The sequence below is a fragment of the Nuphar pumila genome, chromosome 7 (genome assembly GCF_984573655.1).
Source record: "Nuphar pumila chromosome 7, dmNupPumi1.hap1.1, whole genome shotgun sequence".
NCBI lineage: Eukaryota > Viridiplantae > Streptophyta > Magnoliopsida > Nymphaeales > Nymphaeaceae > Nuphar > Nuphar pumila.
This window is the reverse complement of record NC_143255.1, coordinates 13730614-13750689: the sequence shown is the minus strand read 5'-3', so window position 1 is coordinate 13750689 and position 20076 is coordinate 13730614. Positions and strand designations below refer to the sequence as shown.

General features: G+C 36.2%; 1 protein-coding gene across 1 annotated transcript in view; it reads left to right on the top strand.

Moving 5' to 3' along the window:
- The first annotated feature begins 430 nt into the window (after window positions 1–430).
- LOC149831205 (uncharacterized) overlaps window positions 431–20076 on the top strand; it is a 104125-nt gene continuing 84479 nt past the window's right edge. The window contains exon 1 of the mRNA XM_090013739.1: window positions 431–555. Coding sequence (XP_089869865.1) covers window positions 458–555 — 98 coding nt within the window. The 5' untranslated portion in view covers window positions 431–457. The remainder of the gene's footprint in view (window positions 556–20076) is intronic.

Below are 20076 nucleotides of genomic sequence, written 5' to 3'. Positions count from 1 at the left end.
CCAAATACGTGTGGATGCTGCCACGTCATGTAACCGTCTCCTACGCTCTCACAACTCCTCCGCTACCCTTCTCCCAAACAGAGCCTAATTTCAGTAGAGACTGACCCACCGGATGGGAAAGATGATGCACTTGGAATAATTTTAGAACCAAGGCATGTTTTTGTATCGTGGTAAAAAACACACGGAAAACGAAGCGCTTATGCAGGGAGGTGGGGTTCTATGTTTGGGTCAGAACACTTATTGGTAGAGCGGACTAGACGACTGACCTATCGGTTAAAGTGTCCCATCTGGTTCTTTCGTCATAAAAAAAGAAAAACAAAAATTGTTGACTTGGTCGTCAAACTAAGAGAAATTCTCCATTCATCACCGGTCTCATCCATTATAAAGCAGCATTGCTCTCTCTGGTACCCGCCTCTCCATTTGCTTTCCTGAATCCGATAGTCTTCAGAAAAAAAAAATGGCATCGGCCTCCAATGTTTCTTTTGCAGAATCAGTTTTTTATGAGGTTCCCAACCCTGAAGAAGCAAAAGAGGCAGTTTGTACATTTACTGAAGAGTAAGTTAGCTTCTCTTTCTGTAGCTTTACGCTTTACTTGCCATAACGCCCTCAGCTTATACTGTTTTTCCATATGCCTTGAAACATTTCCCAACATTTATGCTGTCGATTGATCTTTTCGGATGATTAGTTATACTGGATGCTTTTTGGATATAGATGTTTGTTGTTTACTGTAGCATGCATAAAAGTTTTAAGAGAGATTGAAATTTCGCAACTCGCAAGACTCAGAAATTGAAGCGGAACCCGAGGTTCTCTTTCTAGCCAAGATATTATCGATTCCGACTATCTTTCGGCTTTTCACAGTAGCAATTTATGGAACACACATCTATCCGTTTAGCACAAGAGAAAGAGGGTTGTGTATGTTCGCCCCCGATGATTCCCTTGATTCACTTGATTCACTGAATCCCACGCCTGTGTTCGGGGCTTTGAATGAGCACCACGTATACAAGCACATGGGGCTCGTATTCCTGTGTATGTTGACATAACTTTGCATCGGACTCTGGTGTTGTTGCAAAGACTTAAGTACCCTTTATTGTTATTCTTCTCATAAAGTGATGGTTTGAGAAAATGACAAAAATGCTGTTCATTCAACAAAGAAAAAACAAATAGTTCAAAAAAAGGACAAACATGTCCTCTATCCAGAAAGTCGATGATGATGTTGACTCTTCAAAGTCTTCTTCTTTTTCTGTTCAAAAAAAGGACAAACATGTGTTCTTCTTCTTTCTCCGTAAAACACTGTAAAACCCTTTCTCTCTCTAGAGAAGAAATCAAGGGAAACAAAGAGTTCTTCCTGAAGAAGGCCATGAACATCAACCCTCTCACTCTCTCTCTCTTCTCTCTCTACTTCTATGCACATCCAACAGACGATCCTACATTGCTCCATCGTCATCTTCTTCTTCTTCCTTCTTCGTAAAACACTGTAAAACCCTCTCTCTCTGTAGAGAAGAAATCAAGGGAGGTAAAGGGTTCCTCCTGGAGAAGGCCATGAACACCAACCCTCTCACTCTCTCTCCCTTCTCTCTCTACTTATGTGCCTGATTTAGAGTTTTTGCCCTTACAGGAGGGGAGTCCGGGGGCTCCCCCCCGGCGCGGATCCCGCTGCGCGGTCAGCGGGCGGGGAGCTCGGGGGGCAGCGCCCTCCGGACCAAATTTTTTTTTGGCCTTTCAACAATGATTTGTAGTATTATCGGGCTTTCCTACAGCAATTTGTAATATTTGTAGTGTCTTCCGTAAATCGCGAAACGCTATAACGATTTGTAGTGTCTTCCGTAAATCGCTATAGCGATTTGTAGTGTCTTCCGCAAATCGCTATAGCGATTCACAAATCGCTATAACGATTTGTAGTGTCTTCCGCAAATCGCTATAGCGATTCACAAATCGCTATAGCGATTCACAAATCGCTATAGTGATTCACAAATCGCTATAGAGATTCACAAATCGCTATAGCGATTTGTAAGTGTCTTCCGCAAATCGCTATAGCGATTCACAAATCGCTATAGCGATTTGTAGTGTCTTCCGCAAATCGCTATAGCGATTTGTAGTGTCTTCCGCAAATTAGGACCAACTTGTCAGAGCCATATCTCCCTAACCGGAGGTCATATTCCATAAATCGCGAAACGCTATAGCGATTTGTAGTGTCTTCCGTAAATCGCTATAGCGATTTGTAGTGTCTTCCGCAAATCGCTATAGCGATTCGCAAATTGCTATAGCGATTTGTAGTGTCTTCCGCAAATCGCTATAGCGATTTGTAGTGTCTTTCGCAAATCGCTATAGCGATTCATAAATCGCTATAGCGATTCACAAATCGCTATAACGATTTGTAGTGTCTTCCGCAAATCGCTATAGCGATTCACAAATCGCTATAGCGATTCACAAATCGCTATAGAGATTCACAAATCGCTATAGCGATTTGTAAGTGTCTTCCGCAAATCGCTATAGCGATTCACAAATCGCTATAGCGATTTGTAGTGTCTTCCGCAAATCGCTATAGCGATTTGTAGTGTCTTCCGCAAATTAGGACCAACTTGTCAGAGCCATATCTCCCTAACCGGAGGTCATATTCCATAAATCGCGAAACGCTATAGCGATTTGTAGTGTCTTCCGTAAATCGCTATAGCGATTTGTAGTGTCTTCCGCAAATCGCTATAGCGATTCGCAAATTGCTATAGCGATTTGTAGTGTCTTCCGCAAATCGCTATAGCGATTTGTAGTGTCTTTCGCAAATCGCTATAGCGATTCATAAATCGCTATACCGATTCACAAATCGCTATAGCGATTTGTAGTGTCTTCCGCAAATCGCTATAGCGATTCACAAATCGCTATAGCGATTTGTAGTGTCTTCCGCAAATCGCTATAGCGATTTGTGGTGTCTTCCGCAAATTAGCGATTTGTACTTGTCAGAGCCATATCTTCCTAACCGGAGGTCATATTCCAAATCCGTAAAAAATAGTGTCTTCGTTATTGAGTCTAGTTTATTTTTGTAAATTTTCAGCAATTTCTATTGTCATTTCATTCCCCATTTTAACTTCAACGATACATTACAACTATAATCATCAAAAGAAAGATTGCCCAAGCTAAGAGTCATCGTTCTCGCCCTCCTCCTCGACAACAACCCAGTCGGTGCAGTCGCGCTGAGGATGGCCAGTAGAAGCTCCACCATGTCGTCTTCCTCTCCCTAGCGAGGAGGTCTCAGCGGAGCCGTCATTCCGGTGACGGGTGTTCATCTCGTTCCGGTGACGGGTGTTCTACGAAATGTAAATCCCCTCTTCTGTAAGGGCAAAAGGCCATGAACACGCTGGGAGGAGCCCTCAGACCCCCCTTCTGTAAGGGTAAAAGCTCTGAATCAGACTCCATAACTCTTCAAGTTGAATGATGCTACCCACACTGGAGGAGCTCTCAGACCCCCCTTTCTGTAAGGGTAAAAACTCTAAATTAGACTCCACAACTCTTCAAGTTGAATGATGTTACCCACGCTGGGAGGAGCCCCCAGACCCTCCTCCTGTAAGGGTAAAAACTTTGAATCAGGCTCCACAACAGTAAATGTGCAGGTCAGTCGGTGCTTGATGGAGCAATGTATGATCTTCTAATGGATGTGCACAGAAGCAGAAATAGAAGGGAGAGAGAGAGAGTGAGAGTTGAATGATGCTACCCACGCTGGGATGAGCCCCCAAATCCTCCTCCTGTAAGGGTAAAAACTTTGAATCAGGCTCCACAATAGTCAATGTGCAAGTCAGTCGGTGCTTGATGGAGCAATGTATGATCTTCTAATGGATGTGCACAGAAGCAGAAATAGAAGGGAGAGAGAGAGAGTAAGAGGGTTGATGTTCATGGCCTCCTCCAGGGGAGATTTCTTTTTCGGATAATCCTGCAGTGCAGAGACTGAGTCTTAAATAATCATCTTCGGGGCACTTAAGTCTTTACAACCACTCATTTTCAAGAGCCGTCATTTTTTTTTTGCACCAATGGAGGAGAGGGTACTTAAGTCTTTGCAATCGCATCAAACTCCAACGCTAATTAATGTTGACAAACATGGGGATACGAGACGCACATGCTTACATACGTGGTGCTCTTTGGGACCCCCGATCATGAGATGTAGCTAACTGCCTTGTTCGGCAGGGGAACATATAACCTGCTTCGTTAGCACAATGTTGCGACAAATCAATCGGCGATTCATTGGCCCCAACATATTTTCAAACACACGGGTTACAATAAATATATTAAATGGGTTTTGGGGCTTTTTCGTTGTTTTTTTCATGCTTCCAACCCCATAAAGGGAATCCGCACCTGCGTCATGTGCTTTCGATAAAAAAATATTATTTAGAATATAAAAAATTTATAAATATTTTGGACGGTTAATTTTTTGAACTTTTTATAAAAACCCACCAATGTGTGGAATTAAACACTTCAAAGAGCTTAATCCCTATATAATCAAGTACATAGATCACATCTATACTGTCAGAATTTTAAAATAAAACAAAAAAGTCATTTTACAATATGTACCAGCCAAACATGTTAGCATAAAGTTTTTTTTGGGAACATTGGGCAGAAAGGAAAAAGGAGGCCACGATTGGTTCAAACCAACAAATTTGCTGGAACAAAAGTAATATCAAAAGGCGAAACATTGGACGTGCAGTCGAGTGCGCACCCGACATCGATATATGTCTATTAGTGGCGATGTGGGGGCAGAAAACCCATTTTTAGTGGTGGTCGCAACCACCGCTGAAAGTCAATTTTTTCATTAAAGCACCTGTAAAATGTAAAATCGGCCTCTCTGCCCCCTACATACAGAATAATGGATAGGTGGACAATGATACTTTCTAAATGAGTTTTTCAAGGTCTTTTCATTTTATTTTTAAATTCTGACCGTACAGATGTGATCTATGTACTTGATTATATAGGGATTAGTTTTGAAGTATTCGACTCCAACACATGAGTGGGTTTTTATAAGGTTCTTATAAGGTTCAAAAAGACAACGGTCCAAAAATCATTGTAAATTTTTTAGGCTTGAAAACACGTGATCCAGGTGTGGTTTCCTTGTAAATAGATCATGCCCAACACATTTATTTAGAACCGTGAAAAAAAACACTGAGGGAAACCCATTTAGCACCTCTCTCTCTCTCTCTCTCTCTCTCTCTCTATATATATATATATATATATATATATATATATATATATATATATATATATATATATATATATATATATATATATATATATATACTGAAAGATAGGAAAACAATTCATTGATAACCAACCAAAACTATATCATATTTGGAGTTCGACAAGAAGTCTGCAAACCGGCCAAATATATTTATTAAAGATCTAACCCAAATTTATATATGTCATCCATTATGAAAATATGGGTTAGATCCTGTTATTTATTTGATTTTTGTTGATTGGTTTGAATTTTAGACCCATATTCGGCTGGGATGTCGTAAATAAAGTTAAAAAAAAATGCGATCTTACGAGATCCACTGAAAAGGATTTATTGGTTTTCATGTGAAAAATGGGTGGGGGTCAGCCTGATTCTAATTCATACTAATTAATATGCTAATTTGGGTCCAATATATTATGACCCAAATAAACCTAGATGTATTTATCATGGATCTGACCCAAATTCGGACAAGTATTATCCAAACCGAAACTAGGTGGATGTAAGCATAGTGTCAGAAGTTTAAAGCAGCAAAAATATTGGCAGCCAAAAACTCGTGAGAAATAGAAAATTTTCAAAAAAGCTCAGTTTTTGGCAAAAATATCGGCAATAATATACATATTAAAATTTAAAAATGATTTATGAATAAATACAAAAAAATATATTTAAAAATAAAAGCACACAATTTTTTCACGATAAATAGCTATTAAAAATATAGATATCACGTTTAAAATGTGATATTTATGCATTTACAAAAAAAGTCACGATATTGTGAAAATATCGTGAGAAATTACTGTTCAAAACTTTCAGGTAATTTCTAACCTTGTCGTCACGATTTTTTCATAAATATATATCGTGATATTTGTCACAATGGATGTAAGTTCATAACTTGTTCAAGACTAGATACATGTGTGTTTTAGAAGGGCAATCAAGTGTTTTTTAATGAATAAGGACAAAAAAAGAAATTTCAAAAACACTTTAAAGCCAATATTAACGTTGTACGTGAAGGACGTTAAACCCCGCTTCATTAAAGATGGTATCTACCATGAAATATCAGGTTAGAGGTGCGCTCCTATCAAGAAATTACCTTATCTTTTTAATAAATTGGATGTATCTTTCTTGTCTCGTGGTACATGAGGACTCGCTTAGAAATTCTTGTCAAAATCTAAACGATGGGCAACTTTTGTAAATACTCAGGCATCCAAAAATCATATTTTTAATCCAACGGTGCCTAGTCACATTTTCAATTAATATATTCCAGTAGCCCCTAAGGGTGGCAATCGTGTCGGGTTGGCCGGTCGGCAGGTCAACATACTTCAACCCAAACCCGACCCCTTTATTAAACGGGTAGACTGTGGCAAACACGAACCCGGCCTGTTTAATAAACAGGTAACCCGACATGACCCGCCAACCCATTTAATAAATGGGTTGGGTACGGTAAACGGGTTCTCAGGTTTGCGGGTCGGGTTGGCGGGTCAGGTTGGCAGACGGGTTGGCGGGTTGGCATACCCCTAACACGAACCCGACCCGTTTAATAAACGGGTTAGGCGGATCAACCCGTTTATTAAGCGGGTTCATTTTTCCCAAACCCGAACCTGCCTAAGAGGCGGGCTGGCGGGTCGTGTCAGGTTTTGCCACCCCTAGTAGCCCCTATATATATATATATATTCAGTAGAATATGAGAACTAGAGTGTGAACAACAGATTTTGATGGGATTTTTTGTTTTTTTTTCTTAAAACTGATTATACAAATGTGATCTACATGTTTTGTTTTAAAGGGACCAGCTCTTGAATTATCTGATTGTGATGCATAATTTGGATTTCTCAAGGCTGAAAAATTGATTGCTTAAAATTTACATAAATACTCAAGCATCGAAATTAAAAATAATGTTTTTTTTTTGTAGAAAGACATGATTCAACGGTCAATTCTTGGCAAATGGATCATGTTGAATGCATCTGCTGGATTATAAAAAAAAGAAAAGCTATCCAAAATGCCTAATTCACACTCTAGTTCTCATATTCCAGTGGTCCATCATGTTTGAGACATAGTTGCATAATCATAAGAAGTTAAAACCATTTCATGCATTATAAATAGAACAAGTTATCAAAGTTTATACATCAACAAAGTTTAATCAAAATATCTTATAAAATTGAGGTAAACAAAAGTTGGTTCCAAGATCGGAACTTAGTTAGGGAGGTTTGGATTGAGTGTCTCATCGTGCATCGAGACCTTGCATTGCATTATTCTTCGTTACTTGCACCCCATAACAAACGAGGTCAACTCTTTCGAGCAGGTAAGTAAAATTAAAACATCATGCATTATGATAAGGCTTCAATATCTATTATGCAAGATGTAACATGCTAGAATCATATGAAATGTCATGATCATGAGTCGGTAACAATAACAATAGCAAGATCATAATGAGACATAAATAAGAATATCATGATCAAAATAAATTGCATCTAGCTATGTCAGTAGGTTAGCAATGTCAGCATTAAGTTTCGATAGTCTTACTCCTTCGGGTACGCAGAGGTGGTAATCGCGACAATGAGAGATACTACGGGGTTTAATATGCAAGGGGTGAATTTACCATAGTCTCTGCTGCTCGGATCCTTAGCCCAAGCCGCAGTCTTCTCAGGACTGAGAGATGATCGCTTCATGGGCAAAATTGAATTGCAATTCCTACTGCTGTAGCATCTAAGGTGTACCCTCTATCTGGTGACTAAGACCTTCACGCCTCAAGTGACGAAGGTCTGATGATGCCTTGCTCCTCATTTTTCAAGTCGGGTATGACATGTAGTTAAAAAACTCTACATGCGACATTTGTCACTCAAGGTTGTACCATTTGTCCTTTCTTGGTGAACCAATGTGAATGGATGATGTAGACAACTCCATCTTCATTATGGGTTTGCCAGTAGTTATGCTCTCGTATCATACAAGGTTTCAAGGCTCAATAACCCTAAACTCTTCGCAAGGTAGTATGTCATGACAAAGTCTATGCTCAAACCAAATTACGTGCCGCTTCAAAAATCACTTTGCTAGTGATGGCGATAATATCATATTTAATGTGTGGAAGTTAGTACAAGTAGTGAGGCTTCATCTCAAGAGAATTGTCCAACACTTTTCTTCCAAGCATAGCCCTTGACCCTATTAAGAAGACCTATCAAGTTAGACATTCTAGCTTTTTAAAAGATATTTTGGAGATTTAATAGATATTTTATAGATTTTATTAGATTTAGAAAATCCAATCTAATCATTAGGCAAAATTGCCCCCCTCTAGTGTGCTTGCATTTGGTTTGAATCAAATTGGTAATTCCTACCTAATTTTTACTTTCTAATTACTTTTTAGTTACTTTAATTTTATATTACTTCTTTTATTTAGATTTTTATTATTTAGTTGCCCTTTTTATTTACTTTAAGTATGTACCTTTTATTCCTTAAAATATTCTTACTTACTTTAAGATAATTTCATATTGAATCTTGTATTTTCCAAAATTCAATTACAATGTTATACTTTCAAAAATTCATTTACAAGGTCACCATTTTCGAAATTCAAATACAAAGCTATATGTTTTCAAAATTCAAATACAAGCTTATATTTTTTCCAAAATTCAAATATAGGAATATACTTTTTTAAAATTCATATACAAGGTTATATTTTTCTAAAATTTAAATACAAGGCTATATTTTTTTAAAATTCATATAGAAGGTTATATTTTTCCAAAATTCAAGTAGAAGGTTATATTTTTCAAAAAATCAAATACAAGGCTATATTTTTCTAAAATTCATATACAAGGTTATGTTTTTTCAAAATTCAAATACAATGCTATATTTTTCTAAAATTACAAGGCTATATTTCTCTAAAATTCATTTTTGACAGACTATTCTAGGTTTAATTAGTTTTATCAATTTCTTATTCTAGGTCTTAGAAACATGAATCATAAATAAGATAGATATAAGAGAAATACCTAAAATTTCATGGGTCTTACATCTTGCCCCTCTTAAAAAGGATTTCGTCCATGAAATCTAATCTCGAAATTATACGAATAAGTTAGGGTACTTTTCTTTTATGATAGCTTCCAACTTTCATGTATATTCTTCGATACCATGGTGATGCCATTGTATCTTGACTAACATAATAGTCTTTGATCGTAGAACTTGATCTCGGTGATTAACGATTTCAATTGGCCGTTTTGACACAGTCAAATCTTCTTGTACCTCCACATCTTCATATTCAATGATATGGGACAGATCATGAATGTATTTTCGTAACATTGATACGTGGAAAATATTATGAATCTAGGCATATTGTAGCAGTAATTTTATATGATACGATGCTTTGCCAATCCATTTTAAAATTTGAATCATCCAATGTATCTTGGGCTTAACTCTTCTGCCTGTCTTGGGATCTTGGTAGGAGATACCTTCACAAACACCATGTCTCATTTCTCAAAGGTAAGCTCTCGACACCGCTGGTCAGCATAACTCTTCTACCTATCTTGGACATCTTTCAATCTGTCTTGAATTTTTTGAACTTGTTGAGTGCAATGCTGCATAATTATTGGTGATTCAGTTGATTTATCACGGATGTCATCTCGGTAAGTTGGTGATCTGGATAGTCTTTCATACAAAGCTTTGTATGTAATCATACCAATGCTTGTATGATAGGTGTTGTTGTATGCAAATTCAACCAAACTTAAGTGCATATCCCAGTCATTATTCCAATCAAGTATACAAGCTCGTAGCATGTCTTCTAAGGTTTGAATTGTTCTTTTTTATCGACCATCAGTCTGTGGATGAAACACGGTACTGAACTTGAGTTTCGTACCCAATGCTGGTTGTAGTTGTCCCTAAAATTGTGATGTGAATCGTGGATCATGGTCTGAAATGATTGAAAGTGGTACTCCGTGTAATCTCACAATCTTCTTAATATGTAGGTCAGCCAAGCTTTCCAATGGCTGATTGATCCTGATGGGTAAGAAGTAAGCAAACTTTGTGAGTCTGTCAACTATAACCCAAATCACATCGTGTTTTCTACGCATCCTAGGTAAACTTACCACAAAGTCCATGGTAATGTTTCTTATTTTTATTAGAAAATCTGGATTATCTGCATTGTTCATCCAGGCTTTTGGTGCTCGATCTTTATTTGTTGATAGGTCAAGCACTTTGAGACATAGGTTGCTATATCTCGCTTCATGTCGTTCCACCAATAACTTCATTATAAATTCTTGAACATCTTAGTACCTCAAGAATATATAGTGTACTTGGTCTTATAGGCTTCGTCGAGAATTTCTTGCCTCAGTTCTGGGTTAGTTGGAACCTAGAGTCACCCTCTCATACGAATACTTCCATCATTTTCAAGTTCTGAGTTAGTTAAAACCCAGAGTCGCCCTCTCAAATGAATACTTATGTCATTTTTAATATGAAAAGATGTACCTTCCTGCTGCACTTGTGCTTTTAACTTTTTATAGTGCATGTCTTGTTTCTACTCTGCTTTGATTCGGATGGTGATCTTCGATTGTATAGTTAGTCTCGACAATTAAATGATTCTATGGGCATTTAGGAATGGTTTCCATGTGATGAAATCTTCTATGAGCTTCCAGCTGTTCACAAGACTGGACATGATATTGCCAGACTTGCGACTAAGTGCATCTGCTACGACATTTGTATTTCCTAGGTGATAGGATAAGGTAAACTCGTAATCCTTTATGAATTTTAACCATCATTGTTGTCTCATATTCAACTATTTCTGAGAGAAGAGATACTTGAGACTCTTGTGATCCAAGAAGACTTCAAACTTATTTTCATACAAGTAGTGTCGCCAAAGCTTTAGTGTGAACACCATTGCTGCAAGTTCTAAATCGTGGGTTGTTTAGTTTCATTCGTGAATCTTTAATTGTCATGATGCATAGGCTATAACTTTATCATTTTGCATCAGCACACAACCCAAGCCGGTTTCAGAGGCATCTGTATATACAATAAATCCACCTCGACCAGAAGGCAAAGCTAGGACTAGAGTTGTCGTAAGCTTTGTCTTCAAGATCTAAAAATTTTCTTCACACTTGTCCATCCATTTAAATTTGATTCCTTTGCGTAGAAGTTTGGTCATAGGCAAGGCAATTCTAGAGAAGTCTTGAATGAATCACCGATAGTAACCTGCTAATCCAAAGAAACTCCTAATGTCAATGATGTTTTTCGACTGCTTCCAATCCAATATAACCTCTACCTTGGTAGGATCTACAGATATTCCATTCTCAGATATCACGTGACCCAAAAGCATCACTTCTTTGAGCCAAAATTCACACTTAAAATATTTAGCGAACAACTAATATTTTCTAAGGACTCCTAGTATGATCCTTAAGTGTTCTCGATGTTGCTACACACTTTTTGAGTAGATTAAGATGTCATCTATGAATATAATCACAAATGTATCCACATAAGGTTGGAATGCTCGGTTCACGAGATCCATGAAGGCTACTGGAGCATTAGTGAGTCCGAAAGGCATTACTACGAACTCATAATATCCATACCTTATTCAAAAGGCAGTTTTTGGGATATCTTTATCCTTAATCCTGAGTTGATGATACCTAGTTCTAAGGTCAATCTTAGAAAATACCTTTGCCTTTTGTAGTTAATCAAACAGGTCCTCAATACGGGGTAATGGATATTTATTTTTTATGGTAGCTTGATTGAGCATCCTGTAGTCAATGCACAATCTTATAGTTTCGTCCTTCTTTTTTATAAATAATACCGGTGCACTCCAAGTTGATACACTCAGTCAAATGAATCATCGATCCATAAGCTCCTGCAATTGTTTTTTTAACTCTTTGAGTTCTTCTGGCGCCATTCGGTATGGTGGTTTGAAAATCGGTGTTGTTCTGAGTAGTAACTCGATGTTGAATTCCACTTCTCATTGTGGTGGAAGTCTAGGTAGCTCTTTTGGGAATACATGAGGAAACTGTCTTACTACGCCGAATTCTTCTATTGTTGCAGTTCTAGGCTCAACTAGATTGATACTAACAAGAAAAGTAGTACATCCCTTCTGAATGTACCTATGAGCTTTCAAGGATGATATAACTCCGCCCTTTAGTGTGGGCCTAGTCAGTTTAAATTCTACAATTGGACAATCTGGTCTTGTCAAAATGACTTTTCCTTTCTGACACATAACTTGTGCATGGGACTCGAACAACCAGTCCATGCCCAATATGACATGGAAGTCAGTCATATCGAGTAAGATTACATCAGCATGTAGGTTCTTTCCTACTATTAGTACCTCTACAGTTGGTATATAGGTGATGCATAAAAAATGTTCATCAGTTAGAGTATATACCTCTAACAGGTAGTTTAGGGTTTTGATGGGTACATCTAATTGTTTCATGATTTTTTTCGAGATAAAAGAGTGAGTGGCACCACAATCGAAAAAAGTAAGGGTTGCTTGCCCAACGATTAGTACCATACCTTGCACCAATTTTCCCTTGGTTAGTTGTTCTACGGTGATGGCATACACTCATCCTACCACTGCTTTTTGACTAGTTGGATTTTGTTATTGTTGACACTGTTGTTGTTGCTATGGTGGTCGTTGTGCTGGTTGTTGCGATGTTCCTGCTCTATTTCTCCATTTATCAAATAACTTTGTTCGACATTCCTTTATATAGTGGTATGGCTTGCCACAATACAAATATCCTGCAGTTTTATGGGGACAAGGTCGCCCTGGATGATAATTCCTACAATGAGGGCAAGGTTGTGTTTGCCCTTGGTATTGTTGTTGTTGAGGCCTTGTGCCCCCTTGTTGTTTTAATCTTTTGTTTGGTGCTACGAACCTTTTACCACCTGATTGCTTGTTAAAGAATGTTTTCCTAGGCCAGCTCTTTTGACTTGATGATTGTTGAACCCTTCAATTGTTCTGGGTTCACTGAGAATCGTTCCACACTTGTTTTAAGAGAGTAGATACTTCTATAGCTTCGTCCAAAGTTTTAGGTCCATATGTAAAGACCTTTGTCCTTAAGCTTTGCTTGAGCCCTCGTGTGAACTTCATGGTACACTCTTCTTCGGTGTTGTAATGGTTTGGACAATATTGTCCCAATCCTCAAAATTTGGTGGTGTACTCTGCGAGAGTAGCTCCTCCTTACTAAAGATTCAGCAATTCTTGCATTTTTTTGCTCCTTTCGTGCTTCGAGAAATAGGCTGAATACAATACTTCGACGAATTGTTCCCATAGCATGGGTCCATTGTGAAACTTGACTTCTAGAATGGTAGCCCACCATCTTTTTGCATTCTCTCTTAATCGATAGGTTCCAAAATCTACCTTACTATCTTCAGGGACTCGTAAAACTTTGAAGATTCGTTCAATCTCTCGTACCCAGTGTTCTGCCACTTTCAGGTTAGATTTTCTGATAAAAGGAGGATTCATATTTATGAAACTCTTGTATGAAGTTTCGTTTGAAGAAAAGGGTACAATTGCAGAACACTTGTGTGTAACTTGTTGGAAGTTATTGCCCATAATCCTTATTGCTTCTACTTGTTGTTTCACAACCCCAGGGAGATTGGTTAGTGTGCATAATTGTGTTACACCTTTCTTGCCACACCATCTACGCAAGAAAGTTCTATGTTCAGTGAGGTTAGGTCTTTTCGTATTGGTATCATATTGTTGGGGTAAAGTTGTGTGTATCAATGTTAGTCATTCACACCAATGATACGTAAAATAGTCATATATTTATTTTAACCTTTAGCCCTCCTGTCACCCAAAACAAATGAAAGAAAAGAAAAACACATAAATAGTTGTTGGTAATTGGCCACATAGTGCCTACAAAAAACTAGGAGTTGCTAACTCCTAACAAATGGGATACTACCGCATCTAAGGACGACTTGAATAGTGCCTGCGATATTCCACCTGATTTTCAATGCACCTTTTCTTGGGCATGGGTGCTTGTGGAGACTCAGAACATTTGTTGATTGCCCCAGAGTGTGTACTCAAGGGATGCCGGTGTGTAGATCGGCGAATCTGGCCTTGGTTCCCATAACATCAGGTTTGGGTCCTGCACTATCAGTGGAAATGGCATAGGGTCATTTTGTGAGAGCACATCTACTTGCATCTCAGCATTACCCTGCCACTTCTCATGTTCTTGCTTCTGTTGGCATTCATCTATGATATGTCCTTTCATCCTGCAGTAGATGCATTCATAAAGTTGATACAAACATATCTGTCCGGTGTGATCCATTTTTCATCATTTACATACTTGGGCTTTTTGTAACAGTAATTACATGCTATATGTCACTGTAGTGATGGTTTGATGCAGTTGATTGGCTCCTTGAGCTAGGTCATACATAGCCCCAATCATAATTTGACGTCTGTCTTCCCACGACATCTATATATAACATGCAACTGAGTTTTCTAGCAGTTATAATAATGCAATAATTACTAAGACATAGAATTCAGTAATACTTCAGTGTAATTGCCAATGTCGATGAATCTTGAACCAATTTTTCCTAACTTTTGCTTTGATACCAATGTTGTAATGCCCCAAAATTTCTAACTTAAAAACTTAGAATTTTAACCCCAATTTTTTTCTTTTGAAATAGTACAACGAAAATAATTTGGGTTTTGAAAGAGTCAGACAATTTTAGCGGGTTACAAAGATGAGAAATAAGTTTAAGACAGAGTTGCATAATCATAAGAAGTTAAAACCATTCCATGCATTATAAATAGAACAAGTTATCAAAGTTTATACATCATCAAAGTTTAATCAAAATATCTCATAAAAATGAGATAAGCAAAAGTTGGTTCCAAGATCGGAACTTAGTTAGGGAGGTTTGAATTGAGGGTCCCATCGTGCATCGAGCTCTTGCACTGCATTATTCTTCATTACTTGCACTCCATAACAAACAAGGTCAACTCTTTCGAGCAGGTAAGTAAAATTAAAACATCATGCATTATGATAAGGCATTAATATCTATTATGCCACATGTAATATGGTAGAATCATATGAAATGTCATGATCATGAGTTGGTAACAATAACAATAGCACGATAATAATGAGACATAAATAAGAATATCATGATCAAAATAAATTGCATCTAGCTATGTCAGTAAGTTAGCAATTCGATAGTCTTACTCCTCCGGGTACGCAGAGGTGGTCATCGCGACAGTGAAAGATACTACGAGGTTTAATATGCAAGGGGTGAATTTACCATAGTCTCTGTTGCTCGGATCCCTTGCCCAAGCTGCGGTCTCCTCAGGATTGAGAGATGATCGGTTCATGAGCAAAATTGAATTGCAATCCATACTGTTGTAGCATCTAAGGTGTACCCTCTGTTTGGTGACTTGGACCTCCACGCCTCGAGTAACAAAGGTTTAAGGATGCCTTGCTCTTCATTTTTTAAGTCGAGTATAACCTGTAGTTATAAAACTCTACATGCAATATTTGTCACTCGAGGTTGTACCATCCACCCTCTCTTGGTGAACCAATGTGAATGGACGACGTAGGTGGCTCCATCTTCATTATGGGTATGTCAGTAGTCATGCTTTCATGTCATATGAGGTTTCAATGCTCAATAACCTTATACAACCCACAAGGTAGTATATCATGACAAGGTCTATGCCCATCCCAAATCACGTACCCCTTCAAAAAGCACCTTGGCAGTGATGACGATAATGTTAGATTTAATGTGTGGGAGTTAGTACAAGTAGTGAGACTTCATCTCATGGGGTGCATCCACTCGGCTCTCAACGTAACACTTATTGTCTTTTGCAATTATTTCATTTCACACACATGTCAGATGTTCATCATGCCTTAATACATCAATAATTAGCATGCTAAGTTGAATGCAACAACATTTAAACAAGGCATCATGTATGAAAGTATGAACATCAATGTCATCGGCCTATATGCAACATGTGCTACTTATGCATTTCATTTGTCATATGCACTTTTTCTTGCCTAACCCTTTTTTATATTTATACTCATCATACATTATCACATGATAATTGGTTTTAATGCATAGACAAGTATGTAATTTAATCATAAGTTGTATGTCTAAGCCAATGCACATTCATCACATTTATAAGCACATGTATGTATTTTTTTTTTCATGCAACTTTGCTGTATTGTTGCCTAGCCCTTGGCTTGAGTTCATAAAGTTTTGATTGCTTCTTGCATATATGAACTCCCTTTATCATTTGGCCATGGTCTAAGTATAGACATGCCTAGCCTCCTCAAGGCAATGATATTGGTGAATCGTATGATGATTGAAAATGTGATAACTTAAATGTTGGATGCAAGCTTCTTGGTAGCCTCGTTTCTTTGAGCATTACGCCCCCAAGGTGGGTGGGTTTCACATCGAATCCATTCTAAGGGTTTTCATAGGACTTATATTACCACAAGATTCCTTTGGTAGAATATTTTTGACATTTTCCAAGGTGTGGTTGGGTGAATATGAATTTCTTAAAATTCATTAAGTAAATATCGATTTACAAAGCTTCTATTGAATGAATCTAACTTCATTTGAGTTGATTCAAATCCAAGATCCAATTGAGAGGATCAAAAACCATTTGGGTAAAGTCAAATTCTTTTGAGAAAATCTAAATCTATTTGAGTTGAACCAAATCCAAGATTCAATTGAGAGAATCCAAAACCATTTAGGTAGAGTCAAATCTATTTAAGAAAATCCAAATCCATTTGGGTTAAACCAAATCCAAAATCTAATTGAGATGATCCAAAATCAAATCTATTTGAGAAAGATCCAAATATGAGATCCAATTGAGAAAATCCAAATCCAAATCCAAATCCATTTTGATAAGGATCCAAATCCAAGATCCATTTGGAAAAAATCAAATCCAAATCCATTTTGAAAAGGATCCAAATCTGAGATCATTTAAGAAAATCCAAAACCAAGTCCATTTTAGAAGGATCCAAATTCGAGATCCATTTGAGAAAATCCAAATCCAAATCCATTTAGATAGGTCCAAATCCAAAAATCCATTTAAGAAAATTCAAATCCAAATTCACTTTGAGGAGGATCTATTTGAGAAAATCCAATTAGAGAGAATTCAATTAGAGAAAATCCAATTAGAGAGAATTCCATTAGAGAAAATTCAATTCTAACAATCTAGCTAGAGAAAATCCAAATCCAAGAATCTATTTGTTCAAAAACCTATACTCATTCAAAAATCTGATTTTTGTATAAAGAGATCCGGATTTTCAAAACTTTTCTTTTTTAATTAGATGAAGCACAACTATTTGAATTACTTCACTTTGGACATGATTCCAATGATTATGGTTGCACATATTTCTCAAAAATTGGCTTTCACATCATACGAATTTTGAGCATATATTTTTTATATACACATGAATCAAATTCAAGAATTTAAGTAGGATCAAGACATATCCTTTCACACGAATTTTCAAGAGTATAATTTTCCTCTTGACATTAGCACATGGATTTCCAAAAATGTTTTAAATTTGAATGAAGCATGATTTGTATAATAAAAAATGCATGAATGCATATACCAAAGAAAATTTTTCTTATTACTAATTAAAGCTTTCCATGGAAATAAACTATCATTAGAACATGAAAATCATTCTTCTTTTTCATATGACATAATAAAGAAAATCATGTATCTTGAGAAGAGATAAAAAAAATAAAAAGTATAATAACAACTCATCTCCCAACACTACATGCGTTATGAAAACACTTGCCTATATGGATGAGAATAGAGATTACGAGAGAGAATAAAAATTGAATAATATCAAGATGCATAAAGGATAACTTTACTTACCCTGACTTGAGACCTAGGCTTGAACTTCTTCTTGTTTGGATTCTTTCAATGCACTAAGAGAATAGATAAAAGTTTCTAAAGAGGCAACCTTCACTATTCTTAAGTGAAGAAAGAAAAAAACTCAAAAAGCAAAAGGAGAGAAGAAAACAAGAAAGAGAAAGAAAAGCTCTTAGATGCTTAAAACTCTCAATTTGATAGGGCATTTATAGGAGGAGGGTAATGATTACTTTCTAAATGGAGGGTTGAGATGAATTAAAAGGAATAAATGGTTGAGATTAAATCATCTCAATTCTCCAACACTTTTCTCCCAAGCATAACCCTTGGCCCTATTAAGCAGACCTATCAAGCTAGACATTCTAGTTTTTTAGAAGATATTTTGGAGATTTAATAGATATTTTATAAATTTTATTGGATTTAGAAAATCCAATCTAATCATTAGGTAAAATCGCCCCCCTCTAGTGTGCTTGTATTTGTTTGAATCAAATTGGTAATTTCTACCTAAATTGTACTTTCTAATTACTTTTTAGTTACTTTAATTTTATATTACTTCTTTTATTTAGATTCTAACTATTTGGTTACCCTTTCTATTTACTTTAACTATGTACCTTTTATTCCTTGAAATATTCTTACTCACATTAAGATAATTTCATATTGAATATTGTATTTTTCAAAATTCAATTACAATGCTATACTTTAAAAAATTTATTTACAAGGTCACCCTTTTCAAAATTCATATACAAAGCTATATTTTTTCAAAATTCAAATACAAGTTATATTTTTTTTAAAATTCAAATACAAGCTTATATTTTTTCAAAATTCAGATATAAAAATATACTTTTCTAAAATTCATATATAAGGTCATATTTTTCCAAAATTCAAATACAAGGCTATATTTTTTTTAAATTCATATAGAAGGTTATATTTTTTCAAATTTTAAATAGAAGGTTATATTTTTCAAAAATTCAAATACAAGGTTATATTTTTTCAAAAATCATATACAATGTTATATTTTTTCAAAATTCAAATACAAGGCTATATTTTTCTAAAATTCATATACAAGGTTATATTTTTTTAAAATTCAAATACAAGGCTATATTTTTCTAAAATTTATTTCTAACTAATTATTCTAGGTTATCTTATTCTAGGTCTTAGAAACATGAATCATAAATAAGATGGATATAAGAGAAATACTTGGAATTTTGTGGGTCTTACAGAATCAACTCTTGAATCATATGCAATGCATAAGTAGGATTTTTTAAAGCTTGAAAAATGATGCTTTGGAATTTTTATAACATTCAAGCATTTGGACCATGGTCAAATCATCTGCACGAATATATTTGGCAAAAAATATTGAAAATGCTTGGTTTGTAAACTGAGATTTTCATGGGTTTTTTTATTTTTGTTTTTCTTAAATCTGACCATCCGAATATGATCTACATACTTGGTTTTAAAGGGACCTTTTTTTAATCATCTTATTGTGATGCATAAGCAGGATTTTTTAAGGCTTAAAAATCATCTCAAAATTTTCATAAATATTCAAGTATCCAAACACCGTGTTTTTTTTTTATGAAAAAAAAAATAATTCGACAATTGATTCCTAGTAATGGACCATGAAGAATACATCTGTAAGGACGAGTTGTAAAAAAACATAAAAAATGCCTAGACATCATTTTTAAACTTTGATCCTGCTAATGCATTCAACATGGTCCATTTGCTAGGAATCAAGCCACTAGAATATGCGAACTAGAGTATGAACATAAATATTTAAGTATCCAAACACCATGTTTTTTTTTAAGAAATTCATTATGATGAACAGAAATCACAAGTCACTAGTAGTCAACCTTTGGAAAGATAGAGCAAGTATAAAGAACAAAAACTGAAAAACAATAATGAACATAGATGCTTAAACTTCAATGTCATGAATGCACCATGCATTTACACCCACTCGAGTCTTTATATTTGAGTCCCACCATGTGTGCGGCTGCCTTTAACTAGTGGGCTTCGTAAGGGCTTGGGCGTTGGTGACTCCACCTAGGGTTTACCTCGAAGGGAGACTGGACCATCATGTGATCCGGTTCTCAATGAGGGTTCCTCA